At 47.5% G+C, this 24,157-nt stretch overlaps 1 protein-coding gene across 3 annotated transcripts in view; it reads right to left on the bottom strand.

Moving 5' to 3' along the window:
* Nucleotides 1–24,157, bottom strand: part of LOC147012842 (dedicator of cytokinesis protein 9-like) — a 230,821-nt gene that overhangs the window by 118,016 nt on the left and 88,648 nt on the right. For all 3 annotated transcript variants that reach the window (XR_015051080.1, XM_085854116.1, XM_085854117.1), the window contains exon 16: nt 1,335–1,457. Coding sequence is in view for 2 of the 3 variants with exons in the window: in XM_085854116.1 (XP_085710242.1) it covers nt 1,335–1,457 (123 nt within the window). In the remaining variant the exon portion in view is untranslated. The remainder of the gene's footprint in view (nt 1–1,334; nt 1,458–24,157) is intronic.

Genomic DNA, 24,157 nt, shown 5'->3' on the forward strand with positions numbered 1-24,157 from the left:
CAAATGTGTGCAAAAGTTTGAGGCTGTCGTGTTATCCGTTCTGGAGAAGATGTTTTTAGGTTTTGGAAAAAAATCCAATCTGGCCGCCATACCACGTGACCTACATCATCAAATGTTTCATAGTATAAACTTCAGGTGGAGAGTTATTATGGTGTTAAGTTTCGTTGAATTTCATCCAACAGTTTTCCCTCCAGATCCGCCACAAAATCGGTCAGTAGAACATAAAAACGCCTTTAATAATAATAATACTAACGAATTCAATAGGGCTTCAGCCATTTGGCTTGAAGCCCTAATAATACTAACGAATTCAATAGGGCTTCAGCCATGCTTGAAGCCCTAATAAACTACAAGGGCACTCGGTAGAGCGCATACCTCCACCACGTAATGCCTGATCCACGAGAACATATCGTTCCCAATACATTTTTGAAATATCATGCAACACAGTACTATATCGTTTTTGGCCCGACCTCTCAATGGTGAAGAATCACTTTAGAATTAAATAATTCTCGTATCTAGATCCGGATTCGGATTGTCACCAAAATCGAATCAATTTGTCCTTGTCACCCACCCAACCTGTCCACCAAGTTTCATCTGATTCCGTCCACAACTGTTTGAGATATCGTGCCAAATATCAGCTTGGCCCTATCTCTCAATGGTGAAGAATCATGAAAAAATTTTTTTAACAGATCCGCATCCAGATTCGGATGTTCACCAAAATTGAATCATTTCTTCCGCGTCACACACCCAACATGTCCACCAAGTTTGATCCAAATCCATCCACAACTTTTTGAGATGTCGTGCTACAAATCCTTTTTGGCGTGATCTCTCAATGGTGAAGAATCACTGAAAAAAATCCTAGTAGTCGGATCCGGATCCGAAACTTCACCAAAATCTGATCAGTTGATCGTTGTCACACACAGACCTGTCCACACAATTTCATCCGGATCCGTCCACAACTTTTTGAGATATTCTGTACACAGGCAGACAAACAGACAGACAGAAAAACAGACAGAAAGGAGTGAAAACATAACCTCCTTCACCTTCAGTGGCAGAGGTAACTCACGTGTTTCAGAAACACCCTATAACAAACTGCAGTAAACCTTTACCTGGACATGCAAATAAAAACAGAGCAAGAGATATAAAAATGGAATCAAATCAATTGCACAGCCAGAAGTGTCTGAGTCATATGGACTTGAACCTGTGAGTTGATATTTCCAAATGTAAGACGAAGAAGAAGAAGTAGTAGCGGTAGGTTGGAGCACTCCTACTAGTGTTGTAGAAGAATAAACGGAATGGAAAAAGCATCAAACAAAACAAAAATCAAAGAGCGAGACCTGTGGAAATCGGAGAGCTGACGGATGAAGTCATCATGACCAATGCGCGTCGCTTCTTGTCGATACAGAGCTGAGAATCCCAGCTTACGGTCGAGATGTCCACTTTCATCATGGAAAACCTGCCTGTTGGAACAACCATGGGGTTCGTTTTTTATTATTAACAGGAACAAAGCTCATGGATGAGCAAGGTAGAGCTGACGGTGGGACAAACATCAAGGGAATGAATGAATAGGAAAAGAGGAGAGGGAGGAGGAAAGGAGAAGAGGAGGATGGGGTAAGAGTGGAAGTGATGAGAAAAGGAGGGCAGCATGGGAGGAGGCAAGAGGGGGGGGGTGGAGTCGAGAGTGGTGCGGCAGAGGTGTTGTGGGGTGGAGGGGAAGAGAGGAGGAGGTAAGGAAACACTGAAACGAGCAAGTAAGGAAAGGTTAATGGGGTTAATAAAGGTCATGGGTCAGGATGAGGGATGACAAGAGCGGTGTACCGCTTGCTTGAATCCCTGGAGAGCAGAGGTTATATTATTATTCACATCATGATGATACATTATTACAGTATTCACATCATGAGGTGACATGATACGAGTTACCTTCGCCAAAGGAGAGGATATTGCATTTGTATCCATTTTTCTGTCTGTTTATCTGTCTGTCAGTTTGTTTGTTTGTCCGCACAGAACTTGTGTTTTTCTCTGCAACTACTTGTCGGATTGAGACAAATTTTTCACAATACGTGCGAATACTCATGTAGAATGTTTTAATGATAATTGTGATGTCATCGGTGACATGGTGTGGCAGCCATATTGGAAAAATTTTCAAAAATCTTCTTCTCTGAAGTGGCTGAACAGATCGAGGCAAATTTTTACACGTTGATGTCATAAGGTTCACAAATATGATGTCATAGGTCACCTGGTTTGGCAGCCATATGGATTTACTCTAAAACCTATAAAAATCTTCTTCTCCAGAACGGCTGGACAGATCGAGGGGAAACTTCACACAAATGTTCCCCAAGTCATGGGTGTAAAAGTTTGTGAAGGAATAATTGGTAGGTCACATGGTTTGGCGGGCATATTGGATTGAATAAATATATTAAATAATGTTTTCTCTGGAACCTCTTAATCAATCGACATGAAGCTTCAAAATTATTATCGACGAGGTATTGACTACCGAGTCAGCCCAGGTTGTAACCTGCTACTCGGTAACCATGTAAACCAGTACTGTGCTGTTTATGGTCGGGTCGTCGGTGACTAAACCGGCAACCCCACCTGGGAAACCGGGTGAGGAGGGTGTGTGTGGACACCCAGCAGGATTAAAAATAAGACCTGTCAAAGGGCGGAGGAGCTGATGGAAGAGCCAATGGCCATTTACACTCCCTCCTAGGGTTACAGGTTGGTGGTAAGCAAGGGCATGCTCACCGTAAAAATTTAGGCTCTATTAACTTCATCATGGCAGGACAACTTCAACGTGGGCAGCAACCAGCCCGTAGGTTGCCGTGGGCAGTACCGGCCTCCATCAAAAAGTACAAACCCTCAAGCAAGATCGCGAAGGCCTGTCCTTCCCTATGATGGTTCTCATGGACCCGATGTGTGTTCAAGCCTGAGGTTTGGGAGTTGGAACATTGGTTCAATGGTGGGAAAAAGTATGGAGGTAGTGATGGAACTGAGAAAGAGGAAAGTGGATGTGTGTTGTGTGCAAGAAACAAGATGGAAAGGAGGCGGAGCAAGATTCGTTGGTGCGATGGGGGTCAGGTATAAGTTTTTGTGGTCAGGTGGTGATGGAGCTGCAGGAGTGAGAGTTTTGATAAAAGAGGAACTGAGTGGTAATGCTATTGATATAAAAAGAATTAGTGACAGGATTCTAGTTGTGGTAATGGTACATGGTAAGCAATTAATTTGTGTGATCAGTGGATATGTGCCGCAGGTGGGACGAGAGGAAGTTGAAAAAGAAAAGTTTTATGAAGATCTGACAGCAGAAGTGGAGAGCACGGGGCCAAAATAATTTTTAATTGTCACTGGTGACTTCAACGGTCGTGTGGGTAAAGATGTGGATTGCTATGAAGGTGTTCATGGCGGTTTTAGTATTGGTAGGAGAAATGATGAAGGAAGAAGTTTATTAGAATTTTGCGCGGAGGTGGATCTGGTTGTCATGAACAGTTTGTTCAAGAATGAGGAAAAGGCAACATTTAGGTCCGGTGGAGCAGAAACAGAGATCGATTTTATGTCAGTAGGAAAAAGTTGGAGAAAGAAAATTCGAAATGTGAAAGTTATTCCTGGTGAACTCCAGCACAGCTTGGTGGTAATGGATGTGGACAAAATAGATGAGGTGAAGAAAAGGAAACAGCAACAGCGTAAGCGCACAAAGACCTGGAAGCTGAAAGATGGAGAAGTAAAAAGAAAATTTGCTGAAGGGATCGATATTCTCTGGGAGGAAAAGGAAGAAGACGGAGATATCTGCACAAAGTACAGGAATTGTGCTCAACAAGCAGCAAATGAAGTTTGTGGTGTTGGTGAAGGAAAACCACGTCATGGTGAAACCTGGTGGTGGAATGAAGAGATGAAGGTGGCCATCGAAAGAAAGAAAGAAAGCTTCAAGAAGATGCAGAAACAGAACAGGGAAGAAAACAAAGCAAGATACAAGAGAGATAAGAAGAATGCGAAGAAGGCGGTGGCAGAAGCCATGAAGAAAGAAGCTGAAAAAGAGCGGGAACAGTTGCAGATGAACAGACAAGGAATTTTTCAGAAACTGAAGATAATGAAGAGGGAATCTCGTGACATCACTGAAAGCAACTGTATAAAGGATAAAAATGGGAGGATTTTCTTTGTTGATGAAGATAGAAGGAAGGAGCATTTGGAATCCATCATGAATCAGGAAAATCAGTGGGATGGTTTCATGGAAGCTGAAAGAACGGAGGGCCCAATGAAAGAAATCTCAAAGGAAGAAATAAAGAAAGCTTTGGAAAGTATGAAGAATGGAAAAGCAGGTGGTCCATCAAGCATTACGAAGGAGCATTTTACATCGTCTCCTCATGGATTAGAAGTATTAGATCAGGTTGCAAATGAGATAATGCAAGGTAAGAGCATGCCAGATGATTGGAAACAAAGCACCTTGGTACCTATCCACAAAGGTAAAGGGGGTGTCATGGAATGTGGATCGTATCGTGGAGTGAAACTACTGGCACATGGAATGAAACTTGTGGAAAGAGTGTTGGAGAAACGGCTCAGGGAGGTGGTGAAGATTGATGAGATGCAATCCGGTTTCATGCCGGGAAAAGGTACGGTTGATGCGATCTTCATAGTCAGGCACATGCAGGAGTGCTATCAAGAAAAGAAAAATAAATTATTCATGTGTTTTGTGGACCTGGAAAAGGCATTTGACAGAGTCCCGAGGAAAGTCATCGAATGGGCGCTTCGCAAAATAAATGTTCCTGAGGCTTTGGTGGAGGTTGTGATGACACTTCATGAAGATGCGCCGACATGAGTTCAAGTTGGTAGTGGTTTCTCTGAAAAATTCAATGTGGCCATAGGCGTTCATCAGGGATCGGTGCTTTTGCCGCTCCTGTTTGTGACGGTACGCGATGTATTGTCAGAGTCAGAAAGATAAGGTGTGTTGTTTGAATTACTTTATGTGGATGATTTAGTCTTGATTGCAGAATCAATGGAGGAGTTGGAATCACAGTTCAACAAATGGAAGAGGGCGTTTGAAGGCAAAGGTTTGAAAATCAACATGGGGAAAACGAAAATTATGGAATGTGGTGAAGAAACAGGGGTTATTGAATTGGCCAAGAAAGATCCATGTGGAGTTTGTGGTAAAAGAGTGGTAAGTAATGCCATCAGATGCAGTTCTTGTCACAAATGGATTCATGGGAGATGTACAAATGTGAAAAGAGTGACACAAAGAATGGATGGTAGTTTTGAGAGTAAAGCCTGCATCAGAAGAAGAAATTTAAGCCACCAGGATCAGGATCCGGATTCGGAGCAAAGATTGAAAGATCTTGAGAGAGTAAGCAGATTTTGTTATCTGGGTGACACCATCAACAGTAGTGGAGACAGCGAGCTTGCAGTTACAAGAAGAACGACATTGGGTTGGATGAAGTTCAACGAGCTTGCATTATTGTGACGTGGTAAAAGCCTTTGAAGTTGAAAGGGAAGATTGATACCACCTGTGTGAGAGCAGTAATGGTTTATGGGCCAGAGGCATGGACTGTGAGATCGGTAGAAGAAGGTCTCTTGAGAAGAACAGAAAGAGCAATGATTAGAAAGATGTGTGGAGTGCAGTTGGTAGACAGAAAGAACACGAAGGAGTTGATGGAAAGGATTGGGCTGAAATATACAATAGTGGAGGTGGTAAGAAGGAGTGGCTTGAGATGGTTGGGTCACGTACTCAGAAAGAGAGACGATGAGGGAGTTAAGAGAGTATGGAATTTGGAAGTGGAGGGGGAAAGGGGAAGAGGAAGGCCAAAGTTGAGTTGGAAGGAGTTGGTTATGAAAGAAAGTCAGAAATTGGGATTGGGAGTGGAAGACGCAGAAGATAGAAGTGGAGAGCTGGAGTTAGGTCATGGAAGGAGTGAAAGTCAGCAACTTTCATCATGGAAGTAAGGGGGATAATACTGACTTAAATAGATGATGATGATGATGATGATGATGATGATGATGATGATGATGATGATGATGATGATGATGATAGTTATGGGGAATACGTGTTATAAATTTCAACTTGGTTGGACGCTTGGTGTGGCAGGCAGAATTATTTATTTTTTTGACATGGGTTCTTTGTGTTTTTGTGATATTTTTTTTTTGAATAAGGCTCACTTGGCTGTGCCTGCATTTGTTTGAGGGTAGAGTTAAGTAGTCGCAGCTGAAATGCTCATCCTATCCAGGTTCCTCTTGACGACTTCATCTTTGCTTTTTTCTTGTTCAGGTTCCTTCTGATTACTCCAATGCAGGACTGTACCTATTTGGTCTTCCATTTGATTTGACTTTAATTTATTTTAATCCCATTCTGCATTCAATTGAATAATAATTTTTTAAAACGTCATGGGTCATGGTCAGGTGTCCGATGAAAGCGGAGTTGCATCAAAGCGGGACGTCGGGGTACCCGGTCATCACTGCCGGCAATTATAAAGCGGCAGTTCTAATTATGTCTTGTTAATTACGTAACACACCAGTCCACAAATGCCACACAAAAGCAGTCCTGGTGAGGGTCTGCAATCTCTGATTGCTCTTTTTCTTGTTTATTTTAGTTTGAATCAGATATGTTGGGGGCATCCAAAATTATCAACTTTTTCACACCACGACAAGGAATAGCACTTTTCAAGACCACCTCCTCCCCTCAAATTTGTGCTTTTCTACATTACAACACCCCCCCCAAACCCCCCCCCCCGGAACCAGACTTTTCATGTCAAAATTAATAAGCACGTAGTCACACTTTTTATTATTAGTCAAAACAGGATTTTATACTGGGTCATGTTTGCATTTATGGGTCATATTTTTTATTATCCAATGGACCATTTGACTGAAATGTTATCAAATTTCAAACCTTTGTCATCTGTGAAGTCAAAGGTGAAGAGAGTGCGCACACACTCATTGAGCACTCTATCTACGAAGCAATGCGTACACACACAGACATGTATAAGGTAATACGGGGTACCATTAGTACTGGCCTGTCATTAACTCACAGCAACCTTTCGGCTCGGCGCGAGACCCGGAATGACAGTGATGTCATGTACACTGGACGCAAGATGTTCGAGTTTATTTTATCCATTTTGTTGGTTTAAAGGTTTGAAATCGACATTTAAAAAAAAACATTTAAGGTCATAAGCAAGTTACAACCCTCCCTCCCCTAAATCTCCAACATCCTACTTTTCCTTCAACCATGAAAATGCCAATAGTTTTGGACGCACCCTTACAACGTCCTCAATAATGAACACGTCAGTGAAATGGAGAATTCACAGAACACCTTATCCCACACAGTCTTGAGAAACAAAGGACATGGGCGGGGTCTGAGAGTGGCAAATTTGATTGGTCGAGATGATGTAATATTTTGTCCAAGTATTGCTCAATGAAATGTTTTTGAAAGTGTAAATAAGGCAATTCGTGTTCTCCAGTGTGTACAAGTATATAATTCAATTGAAATAAAATAAAGATTTTTTCCCCAGAAGTTCACCCCTGATGATGCGGCGTTATCCGTGCCTGTTTGTTTGTGTCCTTTATAACGTCCTTAAAAGCAGTATGTTTCCTGGTTGGAATGATTTTCGATTTTGTTTGACTGCCGGGCAAGTAGACGGAGGAAAAAAATATCATCTCACTCCTTTCTGTGCGTGGGCGACCGGGACTGTGGAAGAAAATAATTATATTAATGTACTCTAAATTATAATTGTTGCTGGTGTTTTATAAATTTAATTTTATGCTATAAGTCAATTTGGCTGTCAGTGATGCTTCCCTTTAGCCAAGAGTCTTTTGACCTAAATGTTGATAAAAAGGAACGTCTTGCTATGGAACAGTGACCTGGTTGATAACAGTAACTTTTGTTATGATTACATCATTTGCTTTTCACCAGGAAGACACGTATTGCAGTTGGAGTTCTTTGTTTAAGGCTTAACAGCTCCCCTCCACTCTCCCTGTAAGCATTATAAATACCAGAAATTGTAATCTTGTTTTAGTGCAAGCACGTGCGGATGTATACCACCACAGTGGGTTGTACTCCTTGGCTTCCAAGTAAAAATAAAACTCTCTGATGTGATGTACTTTCACGTTATGGCAAGTGAATTGATCACAATAGGATTTGCATCGAGTCGGTTAAACGGTTGATTAAAAGTAATAGAACAAATAAAACGTTAAGCAAATAATTCCACAACAGGACAAAGAGCCAAAGTCCTGCTAAACTACAAGTTCGAGTTCCGATTCATGTTCTGACTTGTGTTTGAAATATAACATTCAATTGAAATCAAGTTATTCCTCTCATAAACTGACTTTTGTGGACAAACAGACAACAGACAAAGTGAACCGATTGTTTAACCACACATTTTGTTTCGTATGCACGGGGTAAATATTGAAATGTGAGGCCCATACACGGAACAGAAAGCTTATTGAGATCTACAACAAACTCATCCCACTTTAGAAGTTAAAGGCGTGAGGTGCTTCTTGTCACGTGGTGTAGCATAACCACGGTGGTTTACGCTATTGAGACAAGTTAATGCACTAACATGCAACCTTTGTAAGTGAAAGTACCTCCGGTTAGATCATGACGTAACAATATCTTCTTCTTCTTCTTCTTCTTCTTCTTCTTCTTCTTTCGGCTGCTCCCGTTAGGGGTCGCCACAGCGGATCATCCGTTATGATCCGTATAATGATTTGGCACAGGTTTTATGCCGGATGCCCTTCCTGACGCAACCCTGGTCACCTCTTACGACACAGGGATATGGTACACCTATTTTAACCAAGGTATACACCGGGCCCAGTACACTGGTACTTACTTCGCCGACCTCGGAAGGATGACAGGCTGAGTCAACCTCCTGGTGTGTATTAATTCAAGCGGTCAACGGGGCTTGAACTCAGGACCTTTTGGATCCCAAGCCGCTACCTTAACCACTACGCCAACACCAGGCCTGACATAACAATATTATATACTAGCAAATACAACCCGTCGCTTCACTGATAGGAATATAAAGGGGGTGGGGGGAGAAAGAGAGAGAGGAGGAAGAGAGGAGGGAGGGAGGGATAGAGGAGGGAGAGAGGAGGGAGGCAGAGAGGAAGGGAGAGAAGAGGGAGGGAGGGGAAGGAGAGAGGTGGGAGCAAGGAGGGCGTGGGGGTGGGGAGAGCGACGCGTCACCAAATATCGCTTTATATTCCAGGAAGGGGAGCGGGAGCGAGGAGGATGTGGGAGAGAGGAGAGGGGTGGAAGTGAGGAGGGGGAGGGGGTTTGGGAGGAGGTAAGCATGAGAGGAGGGGGTCTCAATTTGTGTTTGGCCGTGGGACTTGTGGAGAAGGGGGGGGGTGGGTAGTTCAGGATTGAACAAAATGGGGTACATTAATACAACATGCAGAGACTGCCAGGAGATGTCCATGACAACACGTGGAGACCACCGGGAGATGTCCATGGAGGTGGAGAGCCGGAGAGGGGAGGGGGTAAGTGTGAGGGGAGGTTGAGGGAAGGCAGAATTTTGGGAAGGGAAGGTAAGGTAATGCGAGGGGAAGAGAATGTGGTGCAAGAGGATGGGAAGCAAAGGCAGCGTGAGGGGAAGAGAATGTGGTGTAAGAGGATGAGAAGGGAAGGCAGCTTGAGGGGAAGGGGAGGCAGCATTTTGGGAAGGGAAGGTAAGGCAATGTGAGGGGAAGAGAATGTGGTGTAAGAGGATGGGAAGGGAAGGCAGCGTGAGGGGAAGGGAAGGCAGCACAAGGGGAGGGAAAGGGAATTGAAGGCAGCGTGAGGGGAAGGAAAGGCGGCCTGAGGGGAGGGAAGGGAAGACAGCGTGAGGGGAATGTGGGGTGGGGTAGGTTAACAAGGGTAGAAAAGATAAATATTTTGGATTGGGGGTGATTTGAGATGGTGGTGAACAGCTGTCTTGAAGACCTGGAGGGAAGAATTAGATTGAAGAGGATGTGTAAGTTGGTTCCACAGCATGGAAAAAGAGGAACAAATGAGTGGAGGGAAACAGTGATCCTGGGTTGAGGTAGTTTCACCAAAAGGGGGTTGATGGTGGACCGCATGCACAATGCAGGAATGTTGGGGTTGAGGGGTGGGAGGGGGAGAGGGGAAGGTAAAGCACGGAAAGAGAAGAGGTTGCTTGAATATAGAAGAAGGGATACTTGAATGGGAATATTTCAGAAAAACCTCAGGTTATTACAAAATGAATGTAAAACCACCTCCATTTTTCCACAATCCTCCTCATTTATTTTAAACATGATAGGAATTTGTAGTTCGCATGTTAAAGGATTGTTAACCTATGACCTCCAGCCAGGAACTTTGAAATGCTCACAGAAGTGTTGCAACACCCAACACCTATCCTTTTATCAAAACAACCACCTCACTATCAAGACATAAAGGTACCTCAAAGTTAATGACTTCTTTGCCTTGCCATAGAGAATACGGATCCTGTTGAGCGCAGTCTACAGTTTTCGGTGGAGGTCGACACCTGGAGGCTCTTCTGGCGGATCACTCACCAGTGCTTTGCTTGCAATGTTGTTGTCTGTTCAGAGATCGTGCCACTTGTCCTTTGTGTGAAACCCCGCATCACTCAAAACATTTGGAGAGTTCCAGAAAGGTTTGCGTGACTTGAGTCGCATATTTGGTAGATTCTGCAAATCTTCATAGATTGGAAGCTCTGGGTTAGTTTTGATGCAGTCAAACTGTCTCAGCATTCTTGCCTTCCAGCACACATCAGGGGGTGGGATGTTAGATAGGACTGGAAACTACTGCACGGGTGTTGGTTTCAGTAGACCGCTAATTATCCGCGTCGGTGTTTTCAAGGCAGTGTCGAAGTGTTTTGTGTAGCTGCCCTCTGCTGAAACAGAACAGTATTCTGCTACAGAGTACACAAGAGCAAGGCCAGTAGTGCGAAGAATGCACACACTTGATCCTCAGCTGGTGCCCACTTGTTTCCGGATGATGTTTACCCTGGTCTTGATCTTTTCTGTGACCCATTTTATGTGTTTGTGGTACATGAGGCTGTGATCAAGGGTGACTCTAAGTTACTTGGGGAACATTTCATTTTTGACTGGTTTGCCACAAAAGGAAACCTGGAGTTTGCTGCTAGCTAGTTGGTTGCTGAGATGGAAAGTGGTAACTGTAGTCTTGGGTTTGGGTGGAGGCACCAGAAGATGAAGTATTCCTCCATTACCTTTAACTCCTGGGATAGGGTATTGCTGGGTTCTTCAAGGTTGATTGCTTGGGTAGAAAGGACAAGTTCATCTGCATAGACGAACTTTCTGGAGCTGTAGCAAGGCATGTCGCTCACATATATGTTGAAGAGGATTGGAGCTAAGACCTACCCTTGAGTAAGACCATCAATAAGAGTCCTTTTGAAGCTTGTTTGCTTTCCGTGTGAACCTCTATATCTTTGATTGCTGATCATAAAAGAAAGGACATGCATTGTGGCTTGGCACTGGGAAAATCTGGCAGCTTTCAGCAGAAGACCATGTCACCAAACCATACCATACCCCGATGAAAGATCAATTAGTGCAACATCTGTTTTGAGCACACGTTGGGAGCCAGTCTCAATGTGGGTGGTAAGTGCAAGGACTTGATCAACACAGCTCCTACCAGGTCTGAAGCCAGCTTGTTCCTTGGGAAGGTTGGGCTCTACCAGTGGAGAGAGCCTGGCCAGAAGGACAACGTGTATGTCGTACATAGTTGAGATATGGGCCAATAGCTAAATGGGTCAGCAGCAGGTTTCCTTGGCTTAAGGATGGCAATTACGTTAGCCTCTCGCCAGGTTGATGGTATGACTCCAGTTGCATAGATGTTAGTGAAAAGAGAAGCCATCCAATGATGTCCGTGTGGTCTCAATTTCTTCAAGAATTCAGAAGAGATGCTATCAATTCCTGCTGTTTTCCTTGCTTTGGTGGAGGAAAGGCGAGTGCCAATGTTAACCCTGGTTTTGGGGGGAAGAAAGCAAGGATGAAGGAGGAGATGATGAAATGGTCTTGGAGAGTTCTTTATGGATTTCGCGGCGACCCTCCTTAGTTGAGGTAACTTTAGAGTTGAGGAGCAGTCTCAAAGCGAAAGCATTGTACCTGGTGTTGGCTTAGCAGTTAGGGTGGAGGCGTGGGAGCCCCAATGGCTGTTGAATAAACACCAGGGGATTGACTCAACCTGTCATCCTTCTGAGGTTGGTGAAATGAGTACCAGTGTAGCAGCCAAAAGGCTGCACACGAAGGGAAGGGGTATTGATAGATTTATTAAATCTGGTATTGGTGTAGTGCAGGCATAATGGGCTGAATAGCCTCCTGTGCAAAAATTTCCTTGTAATTCCTGGTAATTAGCCAATACTTTGGGAGGTTGATGTTGAGCAGGTCCCTAACTTTCACAGTGACTATGAAGATATTATTAGCACTAGATTATCATGGAATACAGAAGTACTTCATATGAAGGGATGGCACTGGAAAAAGAATGGCAATACAAAGTAAAATATTGCTAATGTACAATATAAAGATATAGCAAAATTGCAATTTTGTTCATCCTCAATCCATCCATTGGGACCATACTCTGTACAGAGCGTTGGTGCTGCCTAAGCAGTCTCCTTGGCTATTGGGAACAATCCTGGACCACTCTGATGCAGTATACCACTCATTTTTGCTGACCTCGGAAGGATGACAGGCCGAGTTAACCCCACCTGGTATTAATTCAACAACTGAGCAGGATTTGAACTCAGGACCCTAAGATCCCAAGCCCACCACCCTAACCATTAAGCCAACACCAGGCATTGATCCTCAAAATATTGACAAATATTACCTTAACTAGCACAATTATGGCTGCATCAATTACGATGATTCTAAGGCCGAAGTCACATTTGCTCTACGGCGAGGATGCGGCGGCCGTACGCCCTCTGAATTGACAGAAACGTGCGGCGGCCACAGAGTTTCTGTGGTGGCCTCAGGGTGGCCCTACGCCGTTTGGCTATCTTTTACAGACCGTAGGGGTCGTCGTGGAATTATAACGCAGAGTTATAACTTTTTTTCATTTCTACGTTCGCCGTAGCAATTTGACGAGCCAAAAAAAAAACTGGTTAAAAAAAAACAAACAAACAAAAAATGAACCTACTCGTTACCGTCCGTCTGGCCACACGTTCGCCCCCCTGCGGTCGCCTTGCGGGCACCTTGAGGCTACCTTGAAAATTCTATTGCCGCCGCAGGGCCCCCTTAAGGTCACCGTGCGACATCAAATCAAAGACCGTACGGCAACCGCACGTTTTCGGTCTCTACAATTTCTAAATACGCCGTGCGGCTCCCCAAAAAATAAAAACATGTGACTGCTACATTGTGTGACCGTGGGAATACTGCGGCCGCCGAATAATTGCTAGTGGCCATATATTTTGAAGACCCCCACGGCCGCCGTGGCAAATGTGACTTAGGCCGAACTGAAGGAAGTGACATTCTCTCTTTGGTATTGCACCTGTATCACAACAAAAAATGTTTTTTAACTCGGATTTAAAAAATAATACACCACAAAAATACACCGAAGCGATGACGTCACGTTGGCATGGCAAACATAGCCTGATTTTGCACTCATATAATTATGGGCGTCGATGGGTGGGGGACGTGGAGGACATACTTTTTAACTAGGAGGGGACAACATATTGTTACGGCTGTGGAAATTTGCAATACACCAGAAAGGTCCTCAGGTTAGATACATCGATAAGTTCATGTGTAGTTAATCCACACCTGTTGTTTCGGGGGAATATGTGTGATTCATCCGGGCTGCGACGCTTTGAGTTAGCCATTTTTCTTTCTCTATCGTTATTTTGGACCATAAAGCCGCCAACAACACAAACATCACCACCTTCGCCTCTTTACCTCCACAACTCCATCCCGCAAACATCTCTTCACCGCCATTCCCAAACGACGCCCGCCAACAACCAAACCACCACAGCAAACCCCCCACCACCTTCACCTTTCTCCTTCGACAACCATCAACTACACCACCAGTCAACACCGAGCGTTGTGCTGTCCAGGGCCCGTTCGGTAATTGTTGCCGAACGCGTCAAGCCACGAGTGCACATGGATCCTTTCGGGAGAGAAGCGGATCAGGAAGGCTTCACGCCCCTTTTCTTCCATCCAATGACTGAGCATCGGGTGGCATGGCCCCACCTCCGAACCCGCTGTGAATGCGTTCCTTTTAGGAGGGGAAATCGGATCAGGGGAGGCCCACGCCCCTTTTTCTCCGTCCAATGGGTGAGCGTCGGGCGGTGTGGCCCCGCCTCCAAGCGCGTTTTGATCCGCGAATCTGCATACAAGCTCCTCCCCCGGTCTATAAAGACGCGAGGACAACGCAGCTCGTGTGCAGAAAGGGGTGCAGAAAGTGGCGCTAGTCGGAAGTCGTGGAGTCTGAGGCGTGTGTTTGCGGGGATCGGACGGCGAAGGGGACGGAGCTCGGAGTGGAGGTCGAGGGACAAGTCGCGGAATGGAGCAGGGACGCAGAAGAGGACTTAGGGGCGAGAGTTCGCCAGAGTCGGTGCGGTCCCGAGACCCCTCTAGCAGGACGGAGCATCCGCTATTCCCCTCTCCCTCTCCCGAGCATCAACAATCCCCCCCCACCAATCCACGCTGAGATAGCGCCAGTAACCCCGTCCGTTCCCCAACCCAACTGTGGTGCCGACCAACACGTGCCTGCGCAACGCATGCCTGGAGGAGCTCACCGACCATACCAGGGGCACGGAGTCAGGCGCGTTACGCGGACATTGCGGCTAGCCCGCCATCGCGCCACGGGGGCGCGGGTAAGACCCCTTCGGTCTCGTGGACCTGGCCGATCACCCAGGTCCCATGTTCATTTGGTCCACGGACCTGTCTGCCTCCTTGCCTGTGAGGGTGGCTTGTATTTTCTTTGCTTTTGGTGTAAATGTGTGTGTGTGGCGCCAGTTTATTAAGTAAACCCATATAAGCGCTTGTACATTGCATTATTCGGTTGTAGCTCTGCATTGCTTTTATTGTTTTTACTGTAATATGTGCATTCTTGCTATAACTGTAAATACGTGCTTGTCTGCGTGCGAATTAAAAGTGCTTGTCAAACTGTTTCCCGTTTCGTTGCGTCCTTTCCTCTGGTTGAAATTTCCATCTTGCATCACGTAAGGGATTGGTAGTGGGTTGAAACACCCGATAAGTAAAACTGAACCGTCGAGGTCGGCGATAACTCCGCTCGGTTATCCCTTTAGCACGGAACGAGCCGCTTAAGCGGTTCGTGTCCGATGTCGACCTGCGGCGTGGTACAACTCCTCGGTATGCTACCCGCGCGGGTACTTAGGTAAATCGACATTCGGCGATTCACCCTATTTCGCGCGGGTAGAATGCGGACTGGGTTGTGGTGAGGTTAAACCCCCACCCGTGACTGGCTCCTGGTGGTAGTTCCAGGAGGGTCACGACTGAATTGTCCGTTCCGGTGGGCGACGCGTCGCGATTTGAGTTACGTGGCCGATCGCACGCCGGGCGGGCGAAATTCGTAACAATATCAATTGTCCCCCGATCCACCACTTTTTTGCTCTAATCTTTACTATAATTCACGGACCGGTGTTTGTTGGATTCGCGAGATATCCCTTATTGTCGGGTTTTCCATCTGTCTGTCTGTTTGTGTGCGTGTGCGTGTGCATGTGCGTGTCTGCAACGCGAGGCTCCACAGCACAAACCAGCAAACTGATTTCGATAAAACTTGGCGAACAGGTGCCATATGAGATGGGAATGTGCGCATTTGTGTTTCGTTGCTGAGCAACCACCCGTTGCTATGCAGCGGCCGAAAAACCGCGTTCACTATTTTCAATACTTGTCCTGCAGTTTTGAATGTGGAGAAACGAGACTTCGGAATTAAACACTTCGAGATATTACGAAAATTTTACTCGAGCCGATTTTTGATTTAGGTTTTATTTTTCAAATGGTAGTCCTTTAAAAATAGGGTGTCTATTTAACGTCATTTTTCATGAGGAGTGCCAGTTGGCAAAATACTGTTACGGCTGTGGAAATTCGCAAACCACCATGAAGGGCCCGTAGGTGAGATATCTCTAAGTACATGTGTAGTTAGCCCCAAATCCGTTGTCTAGAGGAAATTTATGTGATTCATTCGGGCTGCGATGCTTTGAGATAGCCATTTTTCTGTTCTATCTTTATTTTGAACCAACCACGTTTCAACCACCATCACACAACAACCACCAACCACAACGCCGCTTCACAACAACCACAACCACACCTGCCTCTCAACAACCACGCCATCCTCACCACTCTGCCAGCAACCGTCAACATCTCCACGAACACAAAAGGGGAACAACAACAACTCCCACCCCGATTTCTCTGGTAAACAAGAATGACAGTTGGAACTCAACTCCCACCCCGATTTCTCTGGTAAACAAGAATGACAGTTGGAACTCAACTCCCACCCCGATTTCTCTGGTAAACAAGAATGACAGTTGGAACTCAACTCCCACCCCGATTTCTCTGGTAAACAAGAATGACGGTTGGAACTCAACTCCCACCCCGATTTCTCTGGTAAACAAGAATGACGGTTGGAACTCAACTCCCACCCTGATTTCTCTGGTGGAATGGTCCCCCCCCCCTCCCCACCCCGCGTGCCGCGAAGAGAGGGGTGGGGTGCCGGGGAAATAAAAGGGTGCATGGAGGCGCCGCTAAGAGGTCAGATCAGGGCGGTCGGTGAGAGTGTCAGTGTCAGTCGGCGGTTCATGGTCTTCTGCCCATCTGGGTCTTGGAGAAGCGGTCCGTAGAGCGACCCGCTCGTTGGAGCTTGCAGTCGGTGGAGAGTCCGGATGTCGCGGAGGGGACGCGGACTGGAGGCGCCGCTCTGCCAGCTGTGTCGCACGGACCTGCGCATTCGTACAAGGCGCGCCGGAGAGAGCTCGCCCACCATCGCACCTCGAGGGTGCAGGTAACCTGCAACGGTCTCGTGGGACTCGTTCGGTCTGCCAAGTCCCACGCCATAAAGGCCCACGGGCCCCGTCTGCCCCCTTGTCTATGAGGGTGGCTTCTTTCCTTTGCTTTTGAGTAAATGTGTGTTGGCGCCGTCTGTAAAGTAGAACTGTATAAGTGTTGCCGTGTGTACGTGTATTCGGTTTAACTCTTGCTTTCGCTTTATATGTGCATTTTGATTATTGTAGCTGTATATACGTGCTTTCCGTGTGCCACGGAATAAATGTGCATTGTGTTGAACTGTTTTCCCGTTTCGCTTCGTCTCCTTCCTTTTAATTGACCCTCCATCCTGCTTCACGTAAAGGGTTCGTAGTGGGCTTAATACGCCCGATAATTAATCGGAACCATCGAGGCTGACGATAACACCGCTCGGTTATCACTGTAGCACAGAACGGACCGCTTAAGCGGTTCGTGTCCGGAGTCGGCCTGTGGCGTGGTGCGATCACCCGGTCAACCATTCGCGCAGGTACTTAGGTAGATCGAATTTGGCGAGCGACCCTATCCTGCGCGGGTGGGCAATTGGTACGATTGTGGTGAGGTTAAACCCCCACCCCTGACTAGCTCCCGGCGTTGGTCCGAGAGGGTCACGACTGAATTGTCCGTCCGGTGGGCGACGTGCCGCGATTTGAGTTACGTGGCCGTCCGCACGCCGGCGGGCGCGAATTCGCAACAGTACGCAATAGGAAAAATCTTGCCAGGCAGAGGAACAATTGTATGTGAACCAATACGTCTTGGCAATGAATCTTCGTCGGTGGATCGGTCAGAATGAAAAGCATCGTATCCAGCGCTTCGATCCGAGCGGATCCCTCGTCGCATACCGGCTTGTTTGTGTGTTTGTCATGCGACTCCTCCTGCAGTTCTGGGCCAATTATATCCAAACTTGCTACATATGGTCAGCATGACCCCAATTAATGTATAGGGGTGTTTTTATCTTTTCCAGTGGTCATGGCGATGGGGAGCTGCAAATTCTCCATGTAAATGTGTTCCGTGTAGCACCGCTCCAGGTGGGAGACGGTATTACAAGTCTCCACCATTTACAGTACAATATTCCTGACCTCACGTTTTCCAGCGCAGTGAGGAATTTTGAATTATAAGCAGTAGGTACAGTATGTTTTTGCTTCGTGCATGTAACCCGGGTTATCTTTTTTTTTGGGGGGGGGGGAGAAATTTAGGCAGCTGTCAGTTGCCTATACACCACCCAAATAAAGGTATGTGTCAGAAGAACGTGTTGGATGCTTGGAACAAGATCACCTGTCAGGTAGGTACTCTGCTAGTATAACATAAAATGCATTGCTGTATACAATCCACACAGACCCAGATGCAGGATGTTCCCCAAATGCAAACATCTAATTCTGTGTAAACTAGTACGTGCCCGTAAAAAAAAAAAAACACAAAACCAAGCAGCCTGAAACTTTGCATGCATACTAAGAGAACTCCAAGGAAGTGCATGACTTAAAATTGGGTGTTTCGGTTAATTAAAACACCCCTTTTGAAGATAATTAACGGCCATATTTAATTATATCCTTTATCAGGCGCATCCTCGGTCACTGCTCTCTCTGGGGTCTTAAGGCCGTATCCAAGGTAACCTCGCTGGGGTCTGATGCCGCCACGTTTTTTGGCCTGTTCAACCCTGCGTTGACTTGGAACAAGCAGCAACGATTTCTGAACGATGAAGTTTTTTTTTCACTTTCCTCACTCATATTATCAAATGCCTGTTCATCATAGCTACGAATTGCTGGGTACATTGCTGTACTTACAAACGCCTGGAGACGTCAGCATTCGTTGTTTCATTTCGTTTCCGTACATGTGATCACTGCGAGAATCTCTTAAGTTAAGCAGAATTACAAAATCATGTGGTAGAGAGAGATACGGAGGGAAGAAAATGAAAATGCCAGCATTGAGTAAAGGAACAGAAGAGAAGAGGATAAGGATGGAGGTATCTCTTTATTGTGTATGTACAGGTATGGAGTAAATTGAGGAAAAGAAGAGAATGTATGATGGTGGGAGAAGGAAAGGAGCTGAGTGGAGTTTTAGGAGAGAAGTGGAGGACGATTAGGGGGATATATGAGTATGGGGATAGAATCGAAGGGAAGGAGTAGAGAAAGGTAAATAAAAATTCTTCCATGAAAATATAGCATATTGTGGCAAACAAAATAAATAGATGACTCTAAAAGTTAACAGGGTAGCAGAATGTCTGAGTGAAGACAGAAGGGATGGGAATATTGGACGGAACATTAGTCCTGATCTTTAATATCAGTCAGGCAGGCAGTCAGTCCTGATAGCAATCCGTTAAAGGATGGTGTTGTTATTCCTGCCTAATTATTTTGTCATTCCTTCATACCTTGTTTGGTTGCTTTTTGGGGATTCTAACCCAACATGTTTTTTCATTTTTATAAAATGTTTTTTCTGACTTGCTTAAGAATATAAAAGTCAGACAGGTTGTGTTGTAAGTAGGTTGCATGGTGCACTGCTGCAATAAGTTTGAAACCACAGATGAGGAGCTTGGAGGCATTGGAATCAACCTCAGTGTGTGTCTCTCGAAGAACAAGAACATCGACATCAAAGACTTCAGCAGTTCTTGATATGTAGTCATGTTCTGCTCGTGATATACCTTCCACATTTAATTGGGAGATGCAGAGTTTTCCCGAAACTGCCAGATGACCACAGCGAATCAAAGGCGGATCATGCTGGAGTTATGGTCACCGCAGTGGTGTTACGGTCACGTGGTGGAGTGCTTTGGTCACCTCGGTGGTGTGCTATGGTCACCTCGGTGGTGTGCTATTGTCACCATGGTGGTGTGTTATGGTCACCACGGTGGAGTGCTATGATCACCTCGGTGGTGTGCTATGGTCACCTCGGTGGTGTGCTATGGTCACCTCAGTGGTGCGCTATGGTCACCGCGGTGGAGTGCTATGATCATCTCGGTGGTGTGATATGGTCACCTTGGTGGTGTGCTATGGTTACCGCGGTGGAGTGCTATGATCACCTCGGTGGTGTGCTATGGTCACCTCGGTGGTGTGCTATTGTCACCATGGTGGTGTGTTATGGTCACCACGGTGGAGTGCTATGATCACCTCAGTGGTGTGCTATGGTCACCTCGGTGGTGTGCGCTGATCACCTCGGTGGTGTGATATGGTCACCGCGGTGGTGTGCTATGGTCGCCGTGGTGGAGTGCTATGGTCACCTTGGTGGTGTGCTATGAACACCGTGGTGGTGTGCTATGGTCAACTTGGTGGTGTGCTATGGCCACTGCAGTGGAGTGCTATGATCACCTCGGTGGAGTGCTATGGTCACCTTGGTGGTGTGCTCTGAACACCGTGGTTGTGTGCTATAGTCACCTTGGTGGTGTGCTATGAACACCGTGGTGGTGTGCTATGGTCACCTTTGTGGTGTGCTATGCCCACTGCAGTGGAGTGCTATGATCACCTCGGTGGAGTGCTATGGTCACCTTGGTGGTGTGCTCTGAACACCGTGGTGGTGTGCTTTGGTCACCTCAGTGGTGTGCTATGGTGAACTTGGTGGTGTGCTATGGTCACCTCGGTGGTGTGCTATGGTCACCTCGGTGGTGTGCTATGGGCACCTCGGTGGTGTGCTATGGGCACCTCGGTGGTGTGCTATGGTCACCGTGGTGGAGTGCTATGAACACCGTGGTGGTGTGCTATGGCCACTGCAGTGGAGTGCTATGATCACCTCGGTGGAGTGCTATGGTCACCTTGGTGGTGTGCTAGGAACACCGTGGTGGTGTGCTTTGGTCACCTCGGTGGTGTGCTATGGTCACCACGGTGGTGTGCTATGGTCACTGTGCTGGAGTGCAATGGTCACTTAGGTGGTGTGCTATGGCGACTGCAGTGGAGTGCTATGGTCACCTCGGTGGTGTGCCATTGTCACCATGGTGGTGTGTTATGGTCACCGCGGTGGAGTGCTATGATCACCTCAGTAGTGTGCTATGGTCACCGTGGTGGAGTGCTATGGTCACCTTGGTGGTGTGCTATGGTCACCGTGGTGGAGTGCTATGTCTCCTCAGTGGTGTGCTATGGTTACCACGGTGGAGTGCTATGATCACCTCGGTGGTGTGCTATGGTCACCGTGGTGGAGTGCTATGGTCTCCTCGGTGGTGTGCTATGGTTACCGCGGTGGAGTGCTATGATCACCTCGGTGGTGTGCTATGGTCACCTCGGTGGTGTGCTATGGTCACCTCGGTGGAGTGGTATGGTCACTGCGCTGGAGTCCTATGGTCACCTAGGTGAAGTGCTGTGGTCACCTTGGTGGTGTGCTATGGCCACTGTAGTGGAGTGCTATGATCACCTCGGTGGAGTGCTATGGTCACCTTGGTGGTGTGCTTTAGTCACCTCGGTGGTGTGCTATGAACACCGTGGTGGTGTGCTATGAACACCGTGGTGGTGTGCTATGGCCACTGCAGTGGAGTGCTATGATCACCGTGGTGGTGTGCTTTGGTCACCTCGGTGGTGTGCTATGGTGAATTCGGTGGTGTGCTATGGTGAACTTGGTGGTGTGCTATGGTCACCTCGGTGGTGTGCTATGAACACTGTGGTGGAGTGGTATGGTCACTGTGCTGGAGTGCAATGGTCACTTAGGTGGTGTGCTATTGCCACTGCAGTGGAGTGCAATGGTCACCTCGGTGGTGTGCCATTGTCACCATGGTGGTGTGTTATGGTCACCATGGTGGAGTGCTATGATCACCTCAGTGGTGTGCAATGGTCATCGTGGTGGAGTGCTATGGTCACCTTGGTGGTGTGCTATGGTCACCGTGGTGGAGTGCTCGGGTCTCCTCGGTGATGTGCTATGGTTACCGTGGTGGAGTGCTATGATCACCTCGGTGATGTGCTATGGTCACCGTGGTGGAGTGCTGTGGTCTCCTCGGTGGTGTGCTATGGTTACCGCGGTGGAGTGCTATGATCACCTCGGTGGTGTGCTCTGGTCACCACGGTGGAGTGCTATAGTCACCTCGGTGGTGTGCTATTGTCACCTTGGTGGTGTGCAATTGTCACCGTGGTGGAGTGCTATGATCACCTCGGTGTGCTATGGTCACCTCGGTGGTGTGCTCTGGTCACCACGGTGGAGTGCTGTGGTCACCTCGGTGGTGTGCTATCGTCACCTCGGTGCTGTGCTATGGTCACCTTGATGGAGTGCTATGGTCACCTCGGTGGAGTGGTATGGTCACTGCGCTGGAGTGCTATGGTCACCTCGGTGGTGTGCTATGGTCACCTTGGTGGAGCGCTATGGTCACTTCAGTGGAGTGGTATGGTCACTGCGCTGGAGTGCCATAGTCACCTCGGTGGTGTGCTATGGTCACCTTGATGGAGTGCTATGGTCACCTCGCTGGAGTGCTATGGTCACCTTGGTGGTGTGCTATGGTCACCTTGGTGGTGTGCTATGACCACTGCAGTGGAGTGCTATGATCACCTCGGTGGAGTGCTATGGTCACCTTGGTGGTGTGCTTTGGTCACCTCGGTGGTGTGCTATGATCACCGTGGTGGTGTGCTATGAACACCGTGATGGTGTGCTATGGCCACTGCAGTGGAGTGCTATGATCACCGTGGTGGTGTGCTTTGGTCACCTCGGTGGTGTGCTATGGTGAACTTGGTGGTGTGCTATGGTCACCTCGGTGGTGTGCTATGGCCACTGCAGTGGAGTGCTATGATCACCTCGGTGTGCTATGATCACCTCGGTGGTGTGCTATTGTCACCGCGGTGGTGTGTTATGGTCACTGTGGTGGAGTGCTATGATCACCTTGGTGTGCTATGATCACCTCGGTGGTGTGCTCTGGTCACCTCGGTGGTGTGCTATGGTCACCTTGATGGAGTGCTATGGTCACCTCGGTGGAGTGGTATGGTCACTGCACTGGAGTGCTATAGTCACTTTGGTGGTGTGCTATGGTCACCTTGATGGAGTGCTATGATCACTGCGCTGGAGTGCTATGGTCACCTAGGTGGAGTGCTAGGAACACCGTGGTGGTGTGCTTTGGTCACCTCGGTGGTGTGCTATGGTGAACTCGGTGTTGTGCTATGGTGAACTTGGTGGTGTGCTATGGTCACCTCGGTGGTGTGCTATGGTCACCTCGGTGGTGTGCTATGAACACTGTGGTGGAGTGGTATGGTCACTGTGCTGGAGTGCAATGGTCACTTAGGTGGTGTGCTATTGCCACTGCAGTGGAGTGCAATGGTCACCTCGGTGGTGTGCCATTGTCGCCATGGTGGTGTGTTATGGTCACCATGGTGGAGTGCTATGATCACCTCAGTGGTGTGCTATGGTCATCGTGGTGGAGTGGTATGGTCACCTTGGTGGAGGGCTAGGGTCTCCTCGGTGATGTGCTATGGTTACCGTGGTGGAGTGCTATGATCACCTCCGTGATGTGCTATGGTCACCGTGGTGGAGTGCTATGGTCTCCTCGGTGGTGTGCTCTGGTCACCACGGTGGAGTGCTATAGTCACCTCGGTGGTGTGCTATTGTCACCTTGGTGGTGTGCAATTGTCACCGTGGTGGAGTGCTATGATCACCTCGGTGTGCTATGGTCACCTCGGTGGTGTGCTCTGGTCACCACGGTGGAGTGCTGTGGTCACCTCGGTGGTGTGCTATAGTCACCTCGGTGGTGTGCTATGGTCACCTCGGTGGAGTGGTATGGTCACTGCGCTGGAGTGCTATGGTCACCTCGGTGGTGTGCTATGGTCACCTTGATGGAGTGCTATGGTCACCTCGCTGGAGTGCTATGGTCACCGCGGTGGTGTGCTATGGCCACTGCAGTGGAGTGCTATGATCACCTCGGTGAAGTGCTATGGTCACCTTGGTGGTGTGCTTTGGTCACCTCGGTGGTGTGCTATGATCACCGTGGTGGTGTGCTATAAACACCGTGGTGGTGTGCTATGGCCACTGCAGTGGAGTGCTATGATCACCGTGGTGGTGTGCTTTGGTCACCTCGGTGGTGTGCTATGGTGAACTTGGTGGTGTGCTATGGTCACCTCGGTGCAGTGGTATGGTCACTGTGCTGGAGTGCAATGGTCACCTCGGTGGTGTGCTATGGCCACTGCAGTGGAGTGCTATGATCACCTCGGTGGAGTGCTATGGTCACCTCGGTGGTGTGATATGGTCACCTCGGTGGTGTGCTATGGTTACCGGGGTGGAGTGCTATGATCACCATGGTGGTGAGCTATGGTCACCGCAGTGGAGTGCTATGGTCACCTCGGTGGTGTGCTATTGT

This window comes from Eptatretus burgeri, chromosome 14 (assembly GCF_056783735.1).
Source record: "Eptatretus burgeri isolate ZD-2024b chromosome 14, Ebu_testis_v1, whole genome shotgun sequence".
In the NCBI taxonomy this organism is placed as follows: domain Eukaryota; kingdom Metazoa; phylum Chordata; class Myxini; order Myxiniformes; family Myxinidae; genus Eptatretus; species Eptatretus burgeri.